Source organism: Lathyrus oleraceus, chromosome 4 (genome assembly GCF_024323335.1).
Source record: "Lathyrus oleraceus cultivar Zhongwan6 chromosome 4, CAAS_Psat_ZW6_1.0, whole genome shotgun sequence".
Taxonomy (NCBI): domain Eukaryota; kingdom Viridiplantae; phylum Streptophyta; class Magnoliopsida; order Fabales; family Fabaceae; genus Lathyrus; species Lathyrus oleraceus.
Genome location: NC_066582.1, coordinates 55405553 through 55430443, shown reverse-complemented (window position 1 = coordinate 55430443; position 24891 = coordinate 55405553). Strand labels below are relative to the sequence as shown.

General features: G+C 36.2%; 1 protein-coding gene across 1 annotated transcript; it reads left to right on the top strand.

Annotated features, from left to right (window-relative positions):
• The first annotated feature begins 3561 nt into the window (after window positions 1-3561).
• LOC127073281 (lipoamide acyltransferase component of branched-chain alpha-keto acid dehydrogenase complex, mitochondrial) lies at window positions 3562-7286 on the top strand. Its single transcript, XM_051014429.1, has 8 exons — window positions 3562-3997; window positions 4072-4215; window positions 4311-4436; window positions 4698-5158; window positions 5684-5931; window positions 6438-6526; window positions 6643-6870; window positions 7063-7286. The coding sequence occupies exons 1-8, from the start codon at window positions 3836-3838 to the stop codon at window positions 7174-7176; spliced, it is 1572 nt and encodes a 523-aa protein (XP_050870386.1). The 5' UTR covers window positions 3562-3835; the 3' UTR covers window positions 7177-7286.
• The last annotated feature ends 17605 nt before the right edge of the window (window positions 7287-24891 follow it).

Genomic DNA, 24891 nt, shown 5'->3' with positions numbered 1-24891 from the left:
CGATATTTTCTCTTCCCTCTTTTGGGATGAATAAAGTTTGATGGTGACTTTGTTATATCTTCGAGCGTGCGATGCGTTGGGGTATATTTCTCGTAGCTTCAGATATCACATAGGCCTAGGGATACCCTGTGGAAACCAAAATATTCTTGATTAAAATAATGTTTAATTTCATCTGTGATTCACTATGGACATATGGATTAATTTGAATGATTGAAGGTTTTCTCACTAAGGAATTAGGAGTAAACATCCTTAAGAACCGATAGTCAATGTCATTGAATTAAGTTGTTGCAAGGTTAATTTACTATTGTTGATGAATCCAATCATACACCTTCCCTAACATGTTTACTCATAACATCTTTTAATATGTTCAACAATAGTCTTTAGCTTCTTTTTCACTTTATTTTCTACTTTTAAAACCAACAATCCAAAACCCCCAAAAGTCTTTTGTTTAACTAAATTGAAACACAAACTTTGTATCGTCAAGCAGTTCTTGAGATCGATACTTGGAAAAAATTCCTTTATTACTACATTGGAAGATTATTACACTTGCTAATTTACCGATCAATGATTACTTTGGATGATGTCTCCTTCCTCTTCCATTTCCCTCTACAAGGTAGCTCCTTCACCACTCCTCTCATTAACCAGGACATTGCATGAATTACTACTACATATCACTTAGGGGTTACTGGGTGGAGGTGATGAAGGAGTTTAAGTTTAACATGGGTGCGCACTTTCGCCTATCTTAGCTCCGGGAGAGGTATACGACACTTGTAGGATGTACTATCTTAACGGATAAGTCACATGTATATAGCGATGTCAGGTACATGTCTTTATTTACTGAGCTTTACTATGTCAACTAGGCATGGGGTATGTTGCATTGATTATACTATATACTGCACTTAGAGAGGTGATCGACTATGAGACGAGGCAACTTCTAGGTTATATGAGTCTATTTCATGTATAAAAAATTATTCTTATTAATTTAGTTATTATTGATGACATTTGTTGATTTGCTTATGTTCTTGTGTAGAGTTGGATATACGAGCATTTTCCGTCCATTTGTGACATGCGTGTTAATGGTCCTACTAGTGATGGCTCCCTACAGGACAAGAGGTAGAGGGTCAAACATTCACATCAAGGCGCTTCAGAATTACAAGCGGAGGATCGATGCGCTAACCTTAGACGATGTCATCTAGATACCCTACGCAGACTATAAAGTGCATAGGGAGTTTGATGGCACTTCCCTTTTCTAGTTATCTGTGATGAGAGACCTTAATGGCTAGACACTTATTTGAGAGGTATCTACGCCAATTTGGGTATGTTCAAGATATCCCATGACCAGTCTCTGTTGTGCTAATTGAGGGCATTGATAGATGGTTTGGGTCTAACAGTGCCAATTGTACCCATGCTATTATATATCATCTAGTGGAGGTTCAATTCCATATGTACTGTGTGGATCGTTACATAGAGTGGTACCATATTGTATCACACCCTAACATCATACCACTTGTTGAACATATAGATGATGTTGGACTTTCTGATGTTGATGGGCCTTCCGGTGACATGCCACCACTTCTGCCGCCTTCACCTGGTGTGGATGACCATCAGCGTCTCCAGTTGATGTCAATACTTACAAATAACCTCATGGGTTTGATAAACCCAAATGGTGAGGTTTATATTTTGGCATCGCAAATAGCACACATAGCTCGCGAGGGACCTGTGTAGATTTTATTATTTTTGTATTATTCATATATTATTGACTTTTTTAACTTAACAGTTTATTAGATAACCATTTAACATTTCATTATTGCAAGATTAAGATAACTTAATACAAACAATTACATAACTTAACAAACATACTAACAAAACAATAATAAATAACAAAACTTAAACATTACTAAATGATTATGGATGTTTCAACATATTGATTATATCATAAATAAATCTAGCAATTGTCTCATCAAACTCGATCAGTTTCTTTGCTAGTCTATAGCGATATGTTCTCCATATAACCTTCAAATCTTTATCAGTCTTCAGTTCAATGTTATTGTATTTCACATTTCCTTCAGTATCAATCGATGGTGCACAAAACTCGATCTTACCCATCTTTTTGTTCTTAATATGGGTCAATAGATTATCCAATTTGGATTTCATAACAGCGAGAGTAATAGTGTCCTCAGGGAGCCGAAAATCAACAAAAGGTTTCATGTCGTTGAAGTACATAACTACCATATACGAGTATTAAGACATTCTAAGATGTTTTTTTGACAACATATGATCCCTATTTATACAAGTTTGGATTTATTATAGACCACACACAATTGTCGGTGTAATCACTGTCGTACAAAACTGTCGGCAAAATCTCAACTATGAAAATTCAAAGTACCGAATATGTCATAGTTCTTTTAAATATCTAATAACTGCATGAGCTTCTCAAAAAGTCGGTGACATAACAATGCCAAATTTTTCACCATTTTAAAAAAACTCCTATAATATAGTGTTTTAAAAAAAAACGATTAAAAAAAATTCATATATAATTTTTTTTTTATAAAAATCAATTAAAATGCATACCAAACTTTTTATACTTATCTATCTCCAACTATATTTCAATCATACCACACATTTTTACTTAAAGTATCAAATTTTTATAATGGCCTACAAATATTTTTCAATCATACCACATTTTCTTACTTAAAAATATCAAACATTTCGTGCAATTTATTTAATTAAAAAATTGACGGATCAGACAAAATCTCCTTGAAATATGTATTTTTTGTCTTTTGGAACGCTAAGATTTGTTTAATATAATACTCATTCCGTCTTATAATAAATTATTCTTTGGAAATAAAAGAGTGTCTCAAAATAAATTATCCATTTCAATTTCCAATGTATCATTTTCAATTTTATTCTCTAATTAATACTCTTTCCGTCTCACAATAAGTGACTCAATTGACAATTTCACACTAATTAAGAAAAATGAATAAATGAAAGAGAGAATGATATTTTTACTAAACTATCTTTATCATGTATTGAGAATGATTAAAGTAATATTAATTAGAGGGTGAAAATGAAAATGATGCATTACTCATTTATTTCAAATGAGTCACTCATTGTGGAACATAGGGAGTCTTATTTTTATCATTCTCAATACATAATAAAAATGTTTTAATAAAAATATCATTCTTTCTCTTTCATTTTTTTTTTTTAATAGATGTAAAATGGTCAATTGAATCACTCATTATAAGACACATAAAATAATACACCCTCCGATCATTATTATAAATAAATTTATTTTTTTTAATATATTTGAATATAAATGTATCTAGTTCATATATAGACTAGATACAATAACAATCAAATATAACAAAAAAAATCAAATTTACTCGTAATAGTCCCTATACTTGATCCCATCCAAAAAAGATAAATTAATTAATACTACATATTTAAGATAAATTCACTTGATCTCATCCGAAAAAGATAAATTAATTAGTATCTTTGATTCTTTGAATAACAAAAGTATTTGGACTATATCATCAACCAAATATATTCTTCAAATACATTGATGAATCTAGAAAGTCAGCTTTCTATAAGAGGAGTATATTTTAATGATTCTTATCTATCCATCCCATGCTGAGTTTGAACAAACTATATCCATTATTACAACTCAACACATTGTCAGCATGCAATGATTTCTTCACTCCAAATCCCCATCCAAAAACATCACAAGAGTTTCTTCTTTCACTTTCAAACGTCTCTTTCTTCTCTTCAAATTCCCTTATTTTCACCATCACATCAACACAACTAAACAAACACATAACTCTCGATCGTTGCAATCATGCTTATCAACCGGATTTCGCCGAGAAGAGCTTTGATCTACGGCCGGAGATTGTTCCGTCCTAACCCTTCCCAGAGTTTCTCTTCTGCCTCCTCCTCCTCCTCTTACTATTCCTCTGTTTCGCGATCTTTTCTATCCGCTAAATCTAACTCTCGCATAGATGTGAGTTTTTTTTGTTCTTAATTCAAAATTTGATGATTTTTTCATGGATCCATTATTGAATTTGTGTTTTGTAGTTCAATTTTAAGCATGTTAAGGGATACTGTTTTTCTGCTCCTCCTGTTTTGAACATTCCCGTGGGGAACATAGTTGAAATCCCTTTGGCACAGACTGGGGAAGGTATTGCAGAATGTGAACTTCTCAAATGGTATGTTCAAGAGGTGAGTTTAAGACTGATTTGATTTGATTTGATTTGATGCATGCATTTTTCAATCAAATTTCATGATTGATTATGACTGGTTGATTGTAATGGCAGGGTGATTTTGTTGAAGATTTTCAACCATTGTGTGAGGTTCAAAGTGATAAAGCTACTATAGAAATCACGAGTCGGTACAAAGGAAAAGTTTGTAATGTTCTTCATGTTCCGGGTGACATTGTAAAGGTGAGATATGAAAACTCATAATGTCGGTCTAATTCAATGAGATGATGCTTAGAGTTACAATTTAGAAGTTTTTAGGGTACATTGTAAGAGGGTTGGGAGAATTTGATTAAAACATGCCGCATTTCAGATTAGACTTAATTCAATGTTGTATTTTTAAACATGTTTGAAGGATTGTGAATTAGAAATGGCATTCCTTTTGTTCACAATAACAATACATTATTTCTATCAGATATGTTTAAGCTTCTTTTGATAAACTTTCAGGTTGGAGCAACCCTTTTGAAGATATTAATTGATGAGCCTGCATGTTCTTCAATGAATTTGGGTGCCTCAGAAAATGCAAACTCATCTGATTCTGATTCTGATCAGATATCTGCCGATGAATCTGCATTTAATACAGGAGCTTTAGTCGACTCAGAAAATGTAAAGCAACTAAGTTCTGATAATGGAAAGGGGAAACAAGCTGGAGTTCTATCAACACCTGCTGTAAGGAGTCTAGCAAAGGAGCATGGTATAGATATAAATGATGTGTGTGGATCTGGAAAAGATGGAAGGGTTTTGAAAGAAGATGTGCTCAATTTTGCTGTCAACAAAGGAATCACTAAAACTCCATCTGCGGTTTTGCATGCCGATTTTGTAGAACAGCTTCATGGAGCAGAAGAACGCAGTTGTGATGCGAGAACAAAATATGATAGGCCTTCTGAGGACACGATACTCCCCCTAAGGTAAAGTTGAATGCGAACGTGAATTTGAACCCTTTTGGGTCCATTTGATGATCAAAATAACAACGACAAATAAAATATCATTTTCTGTCAAAATCTAGCAGTAGTGTTTGATGAGCTGAGAGGATATGATAATCTAATCATGTCACCTTATCTTATCTTGGCTTTCTATTTAAAATCTTATCCTAGAGGCGGGGCTGAGTTAAAATCCATAAAGTTAGGATGTCTGATGCACATCAAAAACAAATTATCATGTTCATATCATATCGGATACTTATTCGACTCACTTATCATATCCATCACTATCATCTTCTGACCATCAAACAAGCTCTATACTTTTTCTTATGAGAAGGTGATGGATGTTTGTTAGTCATTTGTTAACTTTTATTAAACTGTGATGAAAGTGAGTGTTACGAACTTGCAAGAGTATAAAGGTTTTTTCCTTTACTCTCTCACTTGTAGGACTTGAATTATATAGAACTTGGTCATGAGAAGGTTAATGATATTTGTTTTCTTTTCTTTATGTAGGGGATTCCAAAGAGCGATGATAAAATCAATGTCTCTGGCTGCCAAAGTCCCACATTTTCATTATGTAGACGAGATAATCTGTGATGCCCTAGTGGAGCTTAAAACGTCTTTTCAAAAGAATAATCCTTATCCAGATGTCAAGCACACTTTCCTTCCAATGCTAATCAAGTCACTATCAATGGCCCTCATCAAGTATCCCTCTGTGAACAGCTGCTTCAAAGAGGATGCATTTGAAGTCATACTCAAAGGTTTGATTCTTATACATAATTGGATGAATGATTGATAAAGTTTGGTTGCCCTTTCTTGAAGCTTGATTGTTTTGAGTTTTAGTATAGTGAACTATAAAGTTTCTCTCTATCAAAATATGTATTCAAGAAAAAAAAAAACTATTGCTTAAAAATGATGGTGAGGTTAAACATGTCGCACTCGTTATTAGCCTAGTTTCTTTGGTCCTTGTCGTGTATGCAAAATAATCTTCAAATTGAACTACTGTGTTAGCATGTATATTGATTTCTGGTGCATAAATGTGTTTGACAAGTTTTTTCCCCAATGTTTACATAGTTTCCTAGCACAATATATAACTTATGCTGTTGTCATGCTACACATGGGCTTAAAAAGTCATCGATGTTGAACCTTTTTCCGATTGGTGATTATTGAATTCTGAAGCGGTCTGTTAAATTTGATGATTTATTTGCAGCAGTAGCTATCTTGGTATCTTACCAAATTTGACACAATAGGTTGATTGTTGATATAGGTTCACACAACATCGGAATCGCCATGGCAACGCCACATGGTTTAGTTGTACCGAATATAAAAAATGTTCAGTCGCTTTCCATATTAGAGGTTCGTTCACAATCTTATTTTTGTTAAAATATACGCACATTGCTGTGTGCATGTTGTAAAATGCTCTTAAATTTTAGAGCCTGTACTTATCAATCCAATTTTCTTTGTTTGTAAAGATAACCAAAGAGCTAGCAAGGTTGCAACAATTGGCTTCAGATAACAAGTTAACTTCTGAGGACATATCTGGTGGGACAATTACTTTGAGCAACATTGGAGCGATTGGCGGAAAATTTGGTTCCCCGCTTCTTAATCTTCCTGAAGTCTCCATTATTGCCATCGGTCGAATTCAGAAACTTCCGCGGTTTACTGAAGATGGAAATGTGTATCCCGCATCACTCATGACGGTAAGTCTTGCATTTACATTCATAAACTAGATGCATGAACAAATCAAAAACCAAAATTTGAAAGGAACTACAATAATCTCCAATGATTATTGTTTATTTATTAATCTGATGCTGTTATTCTTTATATATGATTTTTGAGTAGGTTAGAAGGTGAAATAAACTGTATTATCTGAATTTTTTTTCTGCTTTCAGGTTAATATTGGTGCAGATCATAGAGTTTTGGATGGAGCAACTGTTGCAAGATTTTGCAACGAGTGGAAAAAATTAATTGAAAATCCGGAGTTACTAATGTTGCATTTGAGATGAAATTTGATGATAAGGGACACTTAATGGAATTGTAATTTGGATGGTTTTATATTAAGCATAATAACAAAATAAATGAACTGGATCACTTAAAATTGATCAAGGTTAACGTATCATAACTTATCAAATTATTCTGATAAACAAATGCGTCATTGTCATTTTCAAATAGAAACATTTATTTATTTAGATACTGGCAATTCTTTTTACAACATGGATTAAAAGAAAAATGTAAAAATTAGACAATAAAAATGTAAAAGGCAGGAATCATGAAAATGCAATCTATGATTATATAAAATAATGGGAATCTGCAAAACTAGTTAACATAGTCGTGAAACACTTTTGGTACACATTATGACCTTTAAATGGCAAGAGTTTGATTAAAAAATTATTGAAAAACAAAATTTAATATAAAAGAAACAATATACTATTAGTATCATGTTGTTATTTATCATTTGTATATTTTGTGATGTCATCTAGACATTTGTGTATGAACTCATATGTACCAAATTTAATGCTTTAATGATGTCATTCTAAACAAATATTGTTGGGGTGTTACATTTTGGATTTCTGGTTTAGTTTAGATTGCACAATTTGGAAACGCATCGTAACATGATTTTAGGTTATAGAATACAAACACGCCTATATGCATGCATTCTAATTCTATAATCCTATGATTTTTCTTTTCAAATTGGCTGATTAGTTATTTTTTTGTCATTAATGGATATGAACAATATCTTGAAGACCCACTTAATGGGATATAGAGACTCTGTTTGCCTCTGTTAGGCAGGACGTGCACGTAAGATTCACACAAATAAATTGGACCAACTTAGACACAATCCCAGTATCAAGAGACAAAATGACGAGGTATATTCAAGAGATCCATATGACACATTTGTATTGTATTTTTATAGGAAACACATGACCGAAGATATATAGGAGGAAGAGATATGATATATATTCTACAATTTATTTTCTATTCTTGTTTATATTGTGTCGGTTGTTAAAATGTATAAATAGTAGCAAGAAGATAACCACTCTTTCAACTCTAGACATGGAATGACTCATTAGTGTCACTCGAGAAAATGTAATAGTTGATCTCTCCACCTCAAGTTTCAACGTAGTTGATCATGGTCTAATGATAACCTAGTAGTTATGAGTGTCTTTGACGAGGCGGAGGAACACATGCACAAACAATTCACCATCAGAGCGTATCTCTTATTTTTTGCGGGCTTAACCATTTTCACAAACAGGAGCACCACTTACACTCACTTGGTATATTTGGAGTATTTTAAAGATCTAGCCATGGTTCAAAACTACGTTTGGGAATATGTTGTATTTTCTTACTTTTATAAGGAATTGAATATTACAACGAAGACTATGATGCATGTTATATGACATTATTTAATATAAGATGCTCAGCTAATTATTTAATTAGCTATTAAAATAGGTTTAATAGTATTTTGACTATGATGCATGTTATATGACATTATTTAAGATAAGATGCTCAGATAATTATTTAATTAGCTATTAAAATAGGTTTAATAGTATTTTTTCACTACCATATGGGCAAATTTTGCTTTATCCCCCCTAAAAAAAAGAAGTTGAGATTTCAACCTTATAATTTGAAGATTACGATGCTTTAGACCTTAATGACATATGACTTAGCAAATACGCCTAGGTGGCATGTTAACCTTCATAACATGACTATTATTTAATAATTAGAAGTATTAAGTTAATACAAATTTCGTTTGCAAAACAAAGATTTTGTTATCATGGGTGTTAAACAATGGACATTGGAGCAACTACAACCAATAGTTGAAGATTAAGAAGACCCCATAGATCCTCAACCTTTAGCGTAGAGATTTGGGACACACAAGTCCCAGGAAATTTTAAACCACACTCCATGGCTATGTTTGATAACAAAAGTGATCCTCAAGAACACATCATTGATATCAACATATAAATGTCCATTATCGGGGCAACCGACTCCCTTAAATGCAAACTGATTAAAGAAATGTTGAAAGAAACAACTTTATGCTAGTATATGAGCCTCATGAGGTTCTCCATAACTAGCTACCAGGACGTGGCGAAGATGATCCACTGATTCCCGACCAACAAACATGAGAAGGTTTCCACCATAAGCCTTTTCAATGTCCTTCAAAGCTATTCTAAGTCGTTAAGAGAATATTTGACATATTTCAACAAAGAAACCCTCAAGGTCGCTCATCATAGGATAAGAAAGTAATGCATAGAAAAGAACTAATGTTGTGAAGAAGCATGGTGGTTACCTGGAGCCAACCAGACACCGGAAAAATCAGAATGCAATACTGATTTGCGAGAAAGTTACTTTCAAGCCCTCTCAGAATCTCTTTGAATGCTTCACTCATCTAAATACTGGGAGGGTGCGGATCCTACAAGAAGTCTACCACACCAAAATCAATCTTAGGCCTCACACTCTTAATTGAAATTCCATGGGGAATGATCCGAATAAATTACGCAAGTACAATATGATACGAGGTCATCATACTGACCTATGTCATCATCTAAAACGAGAGATTGAAAATCTAATTCAAGGAGGTTTCATCCCGAGGTACATACATGGAAATGCTCAGAAGTCATAGAGGAGGACCATACCATGAACATAAGTCGGTCAAAGAACTCCCCAACCTCGAAGAGGCAAGAATACAAAGGAATGACACAAACTTGGATGACCATGCCACACTTTGAACATGATTGCTGAAGACTTCGTATGAGGCGTGTAATCCCGCTTATCCAAGAAAAAGTATGTCAGACAAATGATGCAAATCTCCAAGGTACCAACCTTAGAGATAACCATTTCAACACTATAAATTATTTTCTCTAGCAGGGACATAGAAGGAATCATCCCCATGAGGTTGATCCCATAGTAACCTACCTCCAAAGTCATGATTGGTGCTAGATCCCAACAGTTCATACGGCGTTCTCTATTTGGTTGCTTTCGAAGGAAGGTTTTAAGATAAACCCCAAACTCTTCTAGCCTTTTAGAGAGTATTTTTGTCAGTTTTCCTGGAGAGCAGGCGTAGGTCATAGGGTATGTCACCGTTCGTACTACTTTTGGAAGAGAGAGAAGCACAAACGATAAAAGTTAGAGAAATGGATTAGATTTAAAATTTTGCGACAAAGAAAAAAGAGGCAAGGAGATACAACACTAAGGTGAGACCTAAAAAAATAGAGGAAGGCAATATGGTGCTAAAACAAGTAGTAAAGACAAGCTATATCTCAATTGGAAAGGATCCTACCGAGTACGTCAAAAACTATCTCATAGAGCATACAAATATGAAAACTTGGATGGCGAGGAGGTTCTAGGCACTTGTAATATTATAAATTTGAGACATTATTATAGTTTAGGCTTAGGGCTGAATAATATGTGAACATTAAATATTACCAATAAAAATAGTTTCATAAGGTAACACTTTTTTTTCTCTGCAAGCACTATAAAAAGAACTTTCGATAACGATTATTTGTGTGTTTTGTGGCAGTTTCAATTGTCGCTAACTTTGAGTTGTGACGGTTTGTAAACTATTGCAAAACCATGTGCTGCTAATCTATTCTGCGACAGTTTGAAAACCAATCGACCCTTTTATTTTTGCGACAATTCTAAAACTATCTTAGCAACATAATTGTCACGGTTTTAACAATCATCAATTTTATTTGATATGTTGTTTTTAAGATTTATTGCGAAAGTTTCTAACCGTCTCAAAATATAAAATTGTGATAGTTTTAACTTTCAATAGTCATTTTAATCATCACCACTCTTTTTAAAAATTTTAAAAATATTTTTAGCAATAATTTTAACTTTAAATAAAAATATTATGTTTTTTCTATATTTTTATATTCAATTTATTTTTTGATTTTACTGTATATCAAATATAAATAACATTTAAATAATTAAATAAAACTATTATTTATTTAAAATAATAAATATTCATACATAAAACTTAAATACAAGTTTTAAAATTTAAAAGTAAAGTATTAGTTGGATTTTTTTTTTCAAAAATAATATTAAAATAATCCATTTTTTAAATTAATTATCAATATTTTCATTTTTCAAAAAAAAAATCACCCATATAAAATATGCATCATTTGATATTATTAGAAGTATTTCATATTTATTAGTTTTACTATTTTCTTAGCCCCTAAGTTTGTTAGAGGGTATTTTAGTATTTTATTATATTCTAGTAACCCTAGTTTTAGCTTATAAATAGGGTGACAATCATTGTAACTTTTATCATGTTTTGTAGCCGTCATTCTCTTAATAGAATATTCATCTTTCATTCTACCTTTGCACCAACAATTGGTATCTAGAGCTCCGGTTCGGATTCATTGGGAAACACGGGAAACACGAGTGAACGTGAGGTCTTGTGTGTTTGATTTTGATTCTTAGATTCGTGTTGAATCTTGAACAAAATCTGATCAGAATTTTAATTCTGTGGGTTGGGAAACACTGTGTGAGAAATCTGAGTGTACTGTGCAAGGTAGAAAGATGAACGGAAACGGCAACATGAACACCAAACTTCCAGTATTTGACGGTAAAAACTGGAATCGTTGGATGATCCAAATGCGTGTACTGTTCGGTGCTCAAGATGTTCTAGATCTTGTCACTGATGGTTATGTTCCGGTAGCAGCAGATGCGACGGATGAACAGAAAAACGCGTAGAAGGAAGTAAGGAAGAAGGATCAGAAAGCATTGTTCTTCATTCATCAATGTGTTGATGTAAATGTGTTTGAGAAGATTGCAGATTCAACGACAGCAAAGGCTGCGTGGGACACACTGGTTAGATGTTATGGTGGTGACGCATCAGTGAAAAAGGTGAAGCTTCAGTCCTTGAGAAAACAATATGAGAATCTCAACATGAAGAATAATGAGAAAGTTTCTGAATACATCTCCAGAGTGATTCTGATCACTAATGAGATGAAAGCGTGTGGAGAAACTCTTTCTGAAGAAACAATCATGGAGAAGGTATTGAGATCCCTTACCTCTCAATTTGATTACATTGTGGTAGCAATAGAACATTCCAAGGATCTGAGCACAATGAGAATTGAAGAGCTGCAGAGCAGTCTAGAAGCGCAAGAGTTGTGTTTGACTGAAAGAACTTCTGAAAGGGAAGTAGAGCAGCAGGCTCTGAAAGCAACTTCTGATAGGAGGTATCAGAAGCAGTCAGAAGCCAGGAGAAGATCTGATGGTGGTCAGAAGTCAGAAAGCTCAACCTCTGATAGACAAAAGAATGCTCAGAAGGGAAAAGAGAAGTATGACAAGAAGAAAATCCAATGTTACTGCTGTAAGAAGTTTGGTCACTTTGCTAGAGACTGTTGGTTAAACAAGGAGAGAAAATCAGAAGAAGCAAATATAGCCAGAAGTTCTGATGACGAATCTGTGCTATTGATGGCCTCTGAATCTGATGATTTGGATCTGATAGACTGGTGGTATATGGACACTGGCTGTTCAAATCATCTTACTGGAAACAAGAAATGGATGGTTGACTTTGACTCTGAAAAGAGGACAAAGATCAGATGTGCTGATGACAAATATCTTAATGCAGAAGGTATGGGAAACGTCAGAGTGATTCTGAACAATGGGAAAACAGCATTGATTCAGAACGTGTGGTATGTACCTGGCATCAGAAGCAATCTGATGAGTGTGGGACAATTAATTGAGAAAGGCTTTTCAGTTACCATGAAGGACAATCTTCTGAAGCTGTATGACTGCAATCAGAAGTTGATTATGGAGTCAGAACAGGGAAGGAATAGAACATTCAAAGTGAATGTCAGAACTGCAGACTCAGAATGTCTGAGTGCAACAAGTGCTGAGAAGGAGAGTGAGCTGTGGCACAGAAGATTTGGTCATTTGAATTTCAGAAGCTTAAAACATCTGAATTCAAAGAAGTTGGTACATGGAATTCCTGCAATTAAGAAGCCTGAAAAGTCATGCAAAGTTTGCATGGAAGGAAAACAACCACGATTGCCATTTGCGTCAGAAACTGCTCCAAGAGCAAAACATGCCTTGGGAGTTGTACATTCTGATGTGTGTGGTCCATTTCCAGTAGCATCGATTGGAGGGAATAAATACTTTGTGTTATTTGTTGATGAATTCACAAGAATGACATGGGTATCCCTTATTAAGTTTAAACACGAGGTGTTTGATGAATTCAAGAAGTTCAGAATGAAGGCTGAGAATCAGAGTGGTCAGAAGTTGAAGATTCTTAGAACTGACGGTGGAGGTGAGTATAACTCCAAAGAGTTCTAGAAGTTCTGTGAGGAGAATGGAATTGAGCATGAGGTTACTGCTCCTTATACCCCTCAACACAATGGTCTTGCTGAAAGAAGAAACCGCACTTTGCTTGATATGGTGAGAAGCATGCTAAAGGAGAAGAAGCTTCCTCAGAAGCTCTGGGGAGAAGCTGTTGCCACTGCAACGTATGTACTCAACCGATGTCCTACGAAGAAGTTGAAGGAAATAGTTCCAATACAGAAGTGGACTGGAGATAAGCAAAGTGTTAGTCATCTGAAGGTGTTTGGTTCTGTTTGCTATAAACATGTTCCATAAGCCAGAAGACAGAAGCTGGATGATAGAAGCAAAGTGATGATTCTGATAGGGTACCACAGTACAGGTGCATACAAGCTCTTTTGTCCAGAAACCAATAAAATTGAATTCAGTAGAGATGTGATTGTGAAGGAATCAGAAGTTTGGAATTGGGATAAGTCTCAATCTGATTCTGATGTTAGAACTTCTGAAGAAAGGTCAGAGTTAAGAATTTCTGAAGTTGGAGTAAACTCTGACATTAATTCTGATTCTGATAGTGATTCTGACTCTGAAGAAGACTCAGAAGATGAAGGTGACTCTGATGATCCAGACTCTGATGACCCAGACTCTGATGGTAATCCAGATTCTGGTGGCAATTCAGACTCTGGAAATATGCCAGCCCCTGAAGATGGTCAAAGCTCTGGAGGAAGTCAACCATCTGAAGCTAGAAACTCTGAAGCTCAAGACTCTGGACAAGTTCAGAGACCACAAAGAATCAGAAACATCCCCAGAAGATATGCAGAATTTGACATGCTGCAAGACACTGAAGTAGACTCTGAAGGAGAAGTTATTCAGTGTGCCATGTTAGTAGACTCTGAACCCATAAGTACAGAAGAGGCTCTTAAGCAGAAGCTCTGGTTGAAGGCCATGAAAGAAGAACTTGATGCTATAGAGAGAAACAAGACTTGGAAGCTGACAAAACTTCCAAAAGACAAGAAAGCCATCAGCGTCAGATGGGTTTTCAAACAGAAGTTAAAGCCAGATGGTTCAATTGGCAAACATAAAGCAAGGTTGGTAGCCAGAGGATTTCTACAGAAACCTGGGCTGGATTACTCTGAAGTGTTTGCACCTGTAGCAAGACATGAAACAATCAGAATGGTGATTGCAATAGCTGCTAACAGGAATTGGCCTCTGATGCATTTAGATGTAAAATCTGCATTTCTGAACGGTCCATTAGAAGAAGAAGTTTACGTGTCACAACCTCCTGGATTTGTGAAAAAGAATCAGGAAGGGATGGTGTACAGATTATACAAAGCTCTATATGGATTGAAACAAGCGCCCAGAGCTTGGAATCTGAAGATTGATTCATTTTTCAAGAGGCAAGGCTTTCAGAAATGTGAGATGGAGTAGGGTGTCTATGTTCAGCATACTTCTGAAGGAAATATGACTCTGGTATGTTTATATGTTGATGATATACTGCTGACTGGAAGTTCTGAACAGGAGATAGCCAAGTTCAAGAAAGTTCTGATGAATGAATTCGAAATGACTGATCTAGGCAAAATGACATACTTTCTAGGGATGGAATTCAGATACTCTGAGAAAGGTATTATTTTGCATCAGCTCAAGTATGAATTAGAACTTCTGAAGAGATTTGAACTGGAGAATTGTAAGATTGCTGTCACACCTTCTGATACAAATCAGAAACTGGATTCTGACTCTGATGGAAAGGATGTGGACGCTACAACCTTCAAACAGTTGGTTGGTTCTCTGAGGTATTTGTGCAATACCAGACCTGATATTTGCTATTCAGTTGGGATGGTTAGTAGGTTCATGAGTAAACCTAAGTGGTCCCATTACCAAGCTGCTGTCAGGATTCTGAGGTATATCAAGGGAACTCTGAAGTATGGAGTATTATTTCCTTCTGGAAGAAAGGATGAGTCAGAACTTCTGAGTTATTCAGATTCTGATTGGTGTGGAGACAGAGTTGACAGAAGAAGTACGTCTGGGTACTTATTCAAATTTCTGGGAAGTCTCATTTCTTGGTGTTCCAAGAAGCAACCTGTTGTGGCATTGTCAACTTGTGAAGCTGAATACATTGCAGGTGCTGTTACTGCATGCCAAGCTGTGTGGATTCTGAATCTATTGCAGGATCTGAAGATTAAAGTAAACAAACCTCTGAAGCTGATGATTGACAACAAGTCTGCAATCAATCTTGCCAGAAACCCAGTGTTGCATGGGAGAAGCAAGCACATTGAGACCAAGTATCATTTTCTGAGACATCAAGTTCAGAGGGGAGTGTTAGAAGTTGTACACTGCAACACTCAGAAACAGTTGGCAGATGTTCTGACGAAAGCTATCAAGACTGATCAATTCCTCAGATTAAGGGATGGAATTGGTGTTACAAGTTTTGATGGAATATGAATTAAGGGATGGTATTAGAAGTAATTCATATTTATTAGTTTTACTATTTTCTTAGCCCCTAAGTTTGTTAGAGGGTATTTTAGTATTTTATTATATTCTACTAACCCTAGTTTTAGCTTATAAATAGGGTGACAACCATTGTAACTTTTATCATGTTTTGTAGCCGTCATTCTCTTAATAGAATATTCATCTTTCATTCTACCTTTGCACCAACAGATATAATGCATGCAGTTGATAGTTGCACTTAGGCGTTAGGCGCCATTAGTGACTCCGGTATCTATGATACAATTGACGCATGTTTTGGGATGTTCTATTATAACGTCATTGCATCGTATAATGCATGCGCCGCTCCACGTAACTACTGTTTTACTTATCATTATTTTTTTGTCACATATCTTTTTTCCTTTCATTTTTCTTCGATCTTTTTAATTTTTTTTCAAAATTCAGTGAAGTATATAAAACAATTATATGAAATTTAACCATTCTTATCCATTGAAATAATAAGAGGATGTAGTGAAATATATTAAACAATTATATGAAATTTAACAAATCTTATCCATTGAGATGATAAGAGGATTTAATATAAATGACGCATCCATGAGACATTTAGAAGTGGTACACTTTAGACCTCACCATAATATAATTAGTAAATAAAAACATGACCTATAATATTTAAATATAGATAAAAGATTTTAGGTCAACTCTTTTTTAACCTATTTACCACTCACATGCAATAAAAATAATACATGAAATTAAATAAAAAATAACTGTAGTACATTACTTCTTTTTTAGGCAACCACACTACATAATGTACTAGTATATTCATAAGGGTTAATGAGAGGCGGCGGGGGGAGACAAATGACACATTGACTCTCCGTAATGCTCTTTTTATCATCCGTTTACGAGATCAATCATATGTATATTGGAGTTGAGAAAGAACAATTTCATATTCACACATAAAATTACATACATAGATTTTTTTATCTTCATAACCGATGGATCTTTAATCTCTCGAGAATTTTTAGAATTTTTTTAAAATAATTATTATTTTCAAATTTAATTTTAAAATAATTTTTTCAAAAAAATATATATTTAAATAATCATTATTTTTCCGTTGAATTGGTCCATCCAATTCAAGTACATAAGAGACACCAAGTTCTTAGGCGCATGCGTGCAAAACTAATGCATGTAGGCGTCATATGCATTGACGCATGCATGCCTTGGTACCACATGCATTAGCGCATGCATATATTACATAGTGTAAGCGTCAATGCATATGGCGCCTGCATCTTTAAATTTTATTTTTAAAAAAAAATAAATTTAAATTTTACAAATAAATAAAAAATACTGAAAATAGAAATTATATTTATATTATAATAAAAAATATACGGAATTAACAAGAAATTCAATGATCCACCCGATTGAAACGCCCCCATGTTCCACATCCAGGTGCGTTAGTCTGCCTTCGAGGTCTCCCACGATTTTCCTGAGGTGTTTGGGGTCTTTGAGTGCTGACATGATCCAATGGTGGCTGGTGTGAAGGTCCGGTGGAAGGTCCAGCGGTATTTGATAGATATGTCATCATTTGTTCCCAATAGTTAGGGGGGATTCTCGCCAACGACGCTTTCATAACTGAGTTTGGTGTCCATATTCTCGTTGTTGGGTCGTTGTGGTTGGGTGAATTGTGGACGATATGGTTGTCCGAATTAAGATATTAAATCCGTTTGGAAATAAATCAATGGTTCCTGGGGTGTACTAAAGTCAAACAATGGTTGGGTGTTATGACGATGAGATGTTTGGGTGGTCATTGGTGGGGGGGGGGGGGGGGGGGGGGGCTACGATGGCGTGAATTGTATGAATCATTTGGGCTATAGACTGTTGTGGTGGTTGTGTATAGTTGTTGGTGGGTAGAATTTGATTCTTGGTTTTTAGGTTGGATGTGTGGCATGAATGGGTTGCGAGGTTGAGTATTTGGTTGTTGGGTGTATGTGGTAGGGTGATGATGTGAGGTTGGTCGTTGGGTTTGGGTGGTTTGACATTGTTCTTGGATTGGGACTTGTTGTTGAGCGTATGATGACGAAGCTAGTTGACGTGGATCAATCAAATACCTTGGCTCAGACACAAATTGTGGCGTTGTAACCGACCTAAACCATGCCATATACTGTTGAGTTGGTATAGCATCCTGTATGACTAGTTCGTTTAAGATGTGTTGTCGTCGATTCCTCCAATGACGACACATCTCTTTTGCGAAGTCCCTCCAATCGGAATAATCCCATTGGGCATCGACTATTTGTTGATGTCAATCTCCCAAACACGTCAGAGGTTCTGGAATTTGTTCCTGCATGCCGAACTGCAGTTTTACCTGGTCACTCTGGTGTATCTCCGCAGTAGTGAATCGGATAATTGGTGTTTTTTCTGTCCAAACTACAACATCATCATGGTTAACCTGGTGACCAAGACCTAGATATGACCTCCAGATAAACTGTACAAGAATATGACCTGATTAGATGATAAATAATTTCATAATTATTTTTTAATCAAAATAGAGTTGGGTCGGAGTATTACATCATCTGGTCCAATGTGGTCCAAAAGATTGCGATAGACTACTACAACGTGTTTCAGACACCTGTTGTAGTTCATCCCTTTAACTAACCACCTAAATCAAAAACATTTGAAAAAATATTAGTTAGAGTTAGTCCTAATATAAAGTCTAATAATTAGATGCTTCTCGTTTTAAACTTACTATGTTGCAAAGGGGAATATGAATGACTTCTCGTTTATCGGGGCGAGTGACGACATTCTTGACCAACCCCATGCTTGTAGTAAATATGCGCATGAATAAAATGTATAATTTTTTTTTTGCATTTTTACACAAACGCACTATATAGATGAGCCAAAACAGCTGAACCCCAACTATATGTGCTTACTTTATTTATATTTCGTAACAACGATAAATACATAATATTTACCGTATTACTTGTACTTTCGAGAAATAAAAAATTATCGAATAGAATCATAATATAACACAGAGCTTTAATTATTTTTTCATACTCGGTAGATTCTTCGATCAATGTTATACTCGCATAATATTGTTTGAGATATTTTAAGTTAATACCTTGACCCCTATCTTGACCAGAAGTCTCTCTTGTAGCTTGGTCGTCACACAAAGGGGCACCCAATAATTCATTGCAAATAGAGTTATCCTGGTTAACTCTACCATTTACATCCTTACCATCGATACGTAAACCCAACAACATGTAGACATCCTCAAGTGTGACGGTACACTCACCGAAAGGAAGGTGAAATGTGTGGGTCTCGGGTCTCCATCTCTCCAACAAAGCAAGAATAAATTTGTAGTCAACCGGGTACGAGACTATGTTGATGAGATTACCAAAACTGCATCCTCTAATGTATGGTTTTATCAAAGGATCGTGGGGTACATATTCATGTACACGACATCGAAATCATTTTGGGTCCTAATAAAACATAAGTAAGAAATAAAATAAGAAGAAATAATATACAATAAAAACATAAATAAGAAATAAATATGAAATAAGTAAGAAGAAGTAATAACATATAAATGTCGAGATATTATCAATTGTTCCTCGATGTTCATCATCCATAGTCAATAGAGATATAATGCTGCAGAGGTTGAGTGTTGCAGAGGTTAAGTGTGGTAAAGATGGAGTGTTGCAGAGGTTGATTGTTAGTGTTGCAAATGTGTTGAGTCTTGTAAGTAGCTACCATATTTATAGATGAGATAATGTTGTAGATGTGTTGAGTCTTGTAAGTAGCTGCCTTATTTATATATTGATTCCTTGCATTGCATTGTCTTGTCTTTGCAGATTAATTATGTGATCAGTACGTACACCGTCTCCCCTATTTAATTGCATACGAATAACAACTCAATGCATTCATCATCAGTACCCATACTGATTATTAGAAACACAAAATTTACATTTAAAAAAATGTCTTCCTCACCATATTACATGATCAGTGCCCATATCGAAGGTGAAATATTTGAGCATCAATTATTCGGTTTTTGTTTTTGCAACACAGAAGTAACTCGATTTACAATAAATCGATGATTAAATTTTTCACATCTGAAACAAGAGAATAGAAAAGAAGTTGCAGTGCAGTCCCGTTAGGCCAAATCATCTATAAAAATCCAGTGTGGTTTGTAGAAAACCAAGTAAAGTTTTATCAATTGAAGATTCGAGATGATGACGATGTTCATCATATGTTTGTCAGTCATGAACAATCTGGGTACAATGATATAGAGTTATATTATATATATTACCACCACAACAAAAAGTGTCTCAATTTGTTGATCAGTCACAAGTGTTTTGTGAAACTGATGACGACGAACAAGCTAAGGTCAATGTTGTAGATGAGGAAGAAGAAGAAGTCGAGTTATTGGTTGATTTAATGGTGAACGATGAAGAAGAAGAGGAGTCATTACCAGCTAGTCATGTATATTGTCCACCTCAACACATGACAAGCTTGAATTTGGGTGTCGATGAACCTTCATCAGATATATTTTACAATCCTTATGTGCAAATTCAAGGATCATTGAAAGAAGGAGACACATTTCGCATAAAAGAAGATTGTGTAAAAATTATTAAAAAGTATCACACGGATCTATCAGCTGATTACAGAGTTGATCGAACGAATGCAATGAGGTACACGATTTATTATCGAAATGAGCGCGACCTTTTCAGGTTGTCAGCTTCGTACCGGAAGAGGAGTGATTCTTGTCGAATGCCTTTTGATGTCCGTCATTCCATTCGAACTTCCCTTGTTTCAGGCGCAGAAGGGGAGAGAAGGCTTGAGTTCGGCCACTTAAATTCGAAATGAATCTTCTTAGGAAGTTTATCTTTCCTAATAATGATTGCAATTCTTTCTTGGTTGATGGTGCTTTGGTATCCATAATAGCCTTCGTCTTGTTCTGATTGATTTTTATCCCCTTTTTGTGGACCATAAAGCCCAAAAAATCTCCAGCCTGCACAAAGAATGCACACTTATGATTTATTTTTAAGCCATGTTTTCTCATTCTTTCGAATGATTGGCTGAGATGGGTTAGATGATCTTCATCTGACGTAGATTTTATCACAATGTCATCTATGTACACTTGCATAAACGTCTCTATATAATCATGGAATATAGAATTCATTGCTCGCTGGTATGTTGCCCCAGCGTTTTTTAGGCCAAAAGGCATAACTATTCACTCGTAAGTGCCTATTGCCCCTGGACATCGAAAAGCTGTTTTAGAAACATCCTCTTCTGCAATGAAAATTGGTTATAGCCAGAATATCCATCAAGCATGCTGAGATATTCATAGCCTGCGGCCGAGTCAACCAACATCTCTACCACATGCATTGGATACTCATCTTTAGGAGTTGCTGCATTTAGATCACGAAAATCTATACATACTCGCAAAGAGCCATTTTTCTTGATAACAGGGACTATATTTGCAATCCAATCGACATACCTTGTGGTCCTGATGAAATTGCAACGAAGAAGTCTTTCGACCTCTTTTTTTATCTTTGAGAGGATTTCTAGGGCGAATCTTCTTGGAGTCTACTTGATGGGCTTCTTGCCATCCTTGATAGGCAACTTTAATTCGACCAAGTCCCTCTTCAAACTAGGCATCTCGTCGTAATCCCAAGCGAAGCAATCTTTGTTTTTTCTTAGCAATTCAATGACTCTCACTTTCAACTTGAGGTCCAGTTTAGCGCTGATGTAGGTAATTCTTTTTGCACTTCCATTTTCGAGATCAATCTCTTCAAGAGGATCTTGCGCTAACATCTTTGCACTTGACGTTACTGGATCTTTTTCAAATCCCAGAGGCTCTTCGTCGTAGATGGCATCTAAACTCTGTTCTGTTGGTTCCACAGGTACTTGTTCGTTAAGGGGTTTTGGTTTAGAGTACTCCCCAGGTCCTGTATTATAGATTTCACCATATATGGCTTTGCTAGCCATGTTTGTTATCTCGGCTTCGAGAGCCGCTTGTCTTTTGTTCTCAACCATGTAGGCCAAAATCTTTTCGAGAAAAGAAGACTCAGTCATAATACAGGTCTTCATCCCAGCCTGTTGGTCGTATTTCAGATGATTCCCCTTCTTCTGGGTCTCCCATAATCTCTCTATCCCACTGAAAGCCATTTGGGTGGAGAGTCAAGAAGTACAAGGCATTTTTATTTGGGGCGTAGCCTTCTTCCGCTGGGTAGCATGGTCCTATGTGAGCCAAGTTCCTGTCGAAGTTTCTCTTGTCCACATGGTTTACTTCGGCCATGAAGTAACTTTGGTCAGCTTCGACATTCTCTACCACACCATCTTCTCTCCAGATGGATATTCTCTGATGCATGGTCGAAGGGACTGCCCCTATTCCATGTATCCATTCTCTCCCTAGTAGTAAGTTGTAATTTGCTTTTTCAGGTATTACCATAAACATCGTTGGTCTTGTGATTGACCCAACAGTCATGTCCACTTGTATGACGCCCATCGTCTGTCCTATCTTACCCTCATAATTTGACAATACCATGTTGTGAGGTTTGACATCAATGTCGAACATACCTATCTTTTTCAACATGAATTGGGGCATCAAATTGATTGTTGCTCCTCCGTCCACCAAGACTTTATTCACTCCCACCTGTCCAACTTTGGCCCTAATGTATAGGGGCTTAAGGTGACTCTGCATCCCCTGGTGAGGCCTTTCAAAAATAGTGTTCTGCTCTTTGACAACGCCACTGTTCAGAACATAGTAACACACTGGTTGATGCTTCGCCATCTCCGCAGTGTCCGCTTCCTCATTATCTTCAACCTTTATTTCCTGGTTATATTTGTACGGCAGGACTGAGACTATGTTGCAATTCATATTAACAGAAGACACTCTGTCGGACTCGAAGTCGTCAGTGAGCATTTCCTCCTCTCTTACTTGTTCCTTCTGAACCTTCTGACTTATGTTTTCATCTGGAAACAACTTCCTTCCTACAGGTGGTTTGGTCGAATCCATGATATTTGGGGGAACCTTGACGCTGCTAGATTCTCCAGTCTCTTTTAGATTCATCTCTCTTTCTGCCTTCCTCATCCTCTGATGTCTTCTCCACTGGGATCTTGACATAGGATTGTTTCCTTTGTAATTTTCTAGCCTGATAGCCTCTCTCTTGGACGCCTGAAATTGTTTTCTGTACGCCCAAGAGGTTCTTCCTCCATCCTCGAAACTTCTCCACTTTCCTTTCTTTGGTCCCGCCTGAGTCCATTTGTCCTCAGGGACTTCTGCTGGTAGTTTAAACATAACTCTTTTCGCCATTGGGTGAGGGCTATCCGGCCTCCTAGGCGCTCCCCTCTTGTCGAAGCTATACATGTTTGGGTTACCTCCATGTCCGTCCCAACCTTGGTCATATGGGATTCTTTTGAATGCTTCGGCTAATTCTCTGTTGTACACTGCCCCACACCTGGGACACATCAAGCATTCTGTTTCATATTTGTAGCAACGCACAATGAAACCAAGAAGGCTTTCTCCTAGTGTGGGATACACCTTCTGTAATTGGCTTTCCTTCCTCCAGTTTCTCTCGGTCTTTATTCGTTGCCATCTCTCGTAATCCTCAGCCACCCTTCGAGATATCCTGATGTTGCATCTTGGGCATAGCAACATGTCAGCATTCTTTTTGTGACATCTCCAGAGATATTCACGTAGGCTTTCGTTGGCTTTGGGATAGCCAAACTTCATCCCTTCTTGCTCTATCTTCAAACATTCCTCCACTTCCTCCATTTCTGGGGGGATTGCTTCAGATCTACCATGTTGACACCTAGACTGGCACCATCAGTGATTGAAATTTCCTCAAATTTTTTTCTTAGGCCCTCAGTAGCCTCGGTTGCTTTCCCCTTGAGACCTTCAGTGGCCCTTGGTTCGACGTTAGCAACCTGTTTACCTTTGACAGAGATTCCAAAGGAAACATCGTTACTTAGGCCATCAGTAGCCTGATTTCCATCCAGTGTATAGCCTCTAGTTCTTGTTGCTTTTACAGCATCCACTTCCCCTACGTCAATCATGTTGATTTTGACAGGTTCAGCATAGTTTGTCTCAGCAATGTTAAGGGGATCAGTATCAACCTTCATTTGGTTTTTCCCTTTGTCAGCGAACTTGAGGCGGCCATCCCTGATTGCATTCTGAATAAGATCCATGAAAAGAAAGCATTGTGAAGTTTTATGGCCTAAAAAATTGTGATATTTACAGAAGCCTCTTTTCTTTCGTTGTTCTAACGGAGGAATTTTGGTATTAGGAGGCACTATCTGTTGGTGTAAGCCCTAGAGGCCAATACATTTTGGTACTTGTATCGAATAATAAAAGGCATTCTCTTTATTATGGTTGATTAATAAAGTCCCTGGAATAGATAGTCCGTTTAATGTATTAAGTGTGACTTAATCATGAGAACACATTAAACATAAGGACATTATTCCTAAAGTATCCGTAGTCGAGCTTTAGTGTGAAGTGGGATAACATTAAAGCATTAAGACTATTATGTTTGTAGACTGATGATCACATCTCATGGATCATGGATAAAGAGTTATCAAGTCTTAAACATAGGTATGAATATTATGAGTAATATTTATACCGGATTGACCCGCTATGAGAATACTATATAGAAAGTTATGCAAGGTGTCATAAGTTATTCTCATGGTGATAATAGTGTATTCCACTCTTCGACCTGAAACCACTATGGATCCTAGATGTAGAGTTGAGTGCTTTATTGCTGATCCAACGTTATCCGTAACTGGATAACCATAAAGGCAGTTGATGGGTACTCCACAAAGCATGCTGAGGGACATGAGTGACCTAGATGGAATTTGCCCATCCTGCATAACAGGATAAATGTCTATGGGCCCAATATTGAACTGGACGAGGATGACACGGTCTATGCCTTGTGTTCAATATAGACATAAGGGCAAAAGGGTAATTATACACATAAGTATTATCACAGAAGGAATTGTCAGATCACATGACATTTTCGTGTCTT

Bases quoted from the DNA above. Each gene is read 5' to 3' on its own strand.
- LOC127073281 (XM_051014429.1), top strand. From the start codon at position 3,836: ATGCTTATCAACCGGATTTCGCCGAGAAGAGCTTTGATCTACGGCCGG. The intron at 3,998-4,071 runs GTGAGTTTTTTT...TGTGTTTTGTAG, and splicing joins AATCTAACTCTCGCATAGAT to TTCAATTTTAAGCATGTTAA. The intron at 4,437-4,697 runs GTGAGATATGAA...ATAAACTTTCAG, and splicing joins TTCCGGGTGACATTGTAAAG to GTTGGAGCAACCCTTTTGAA.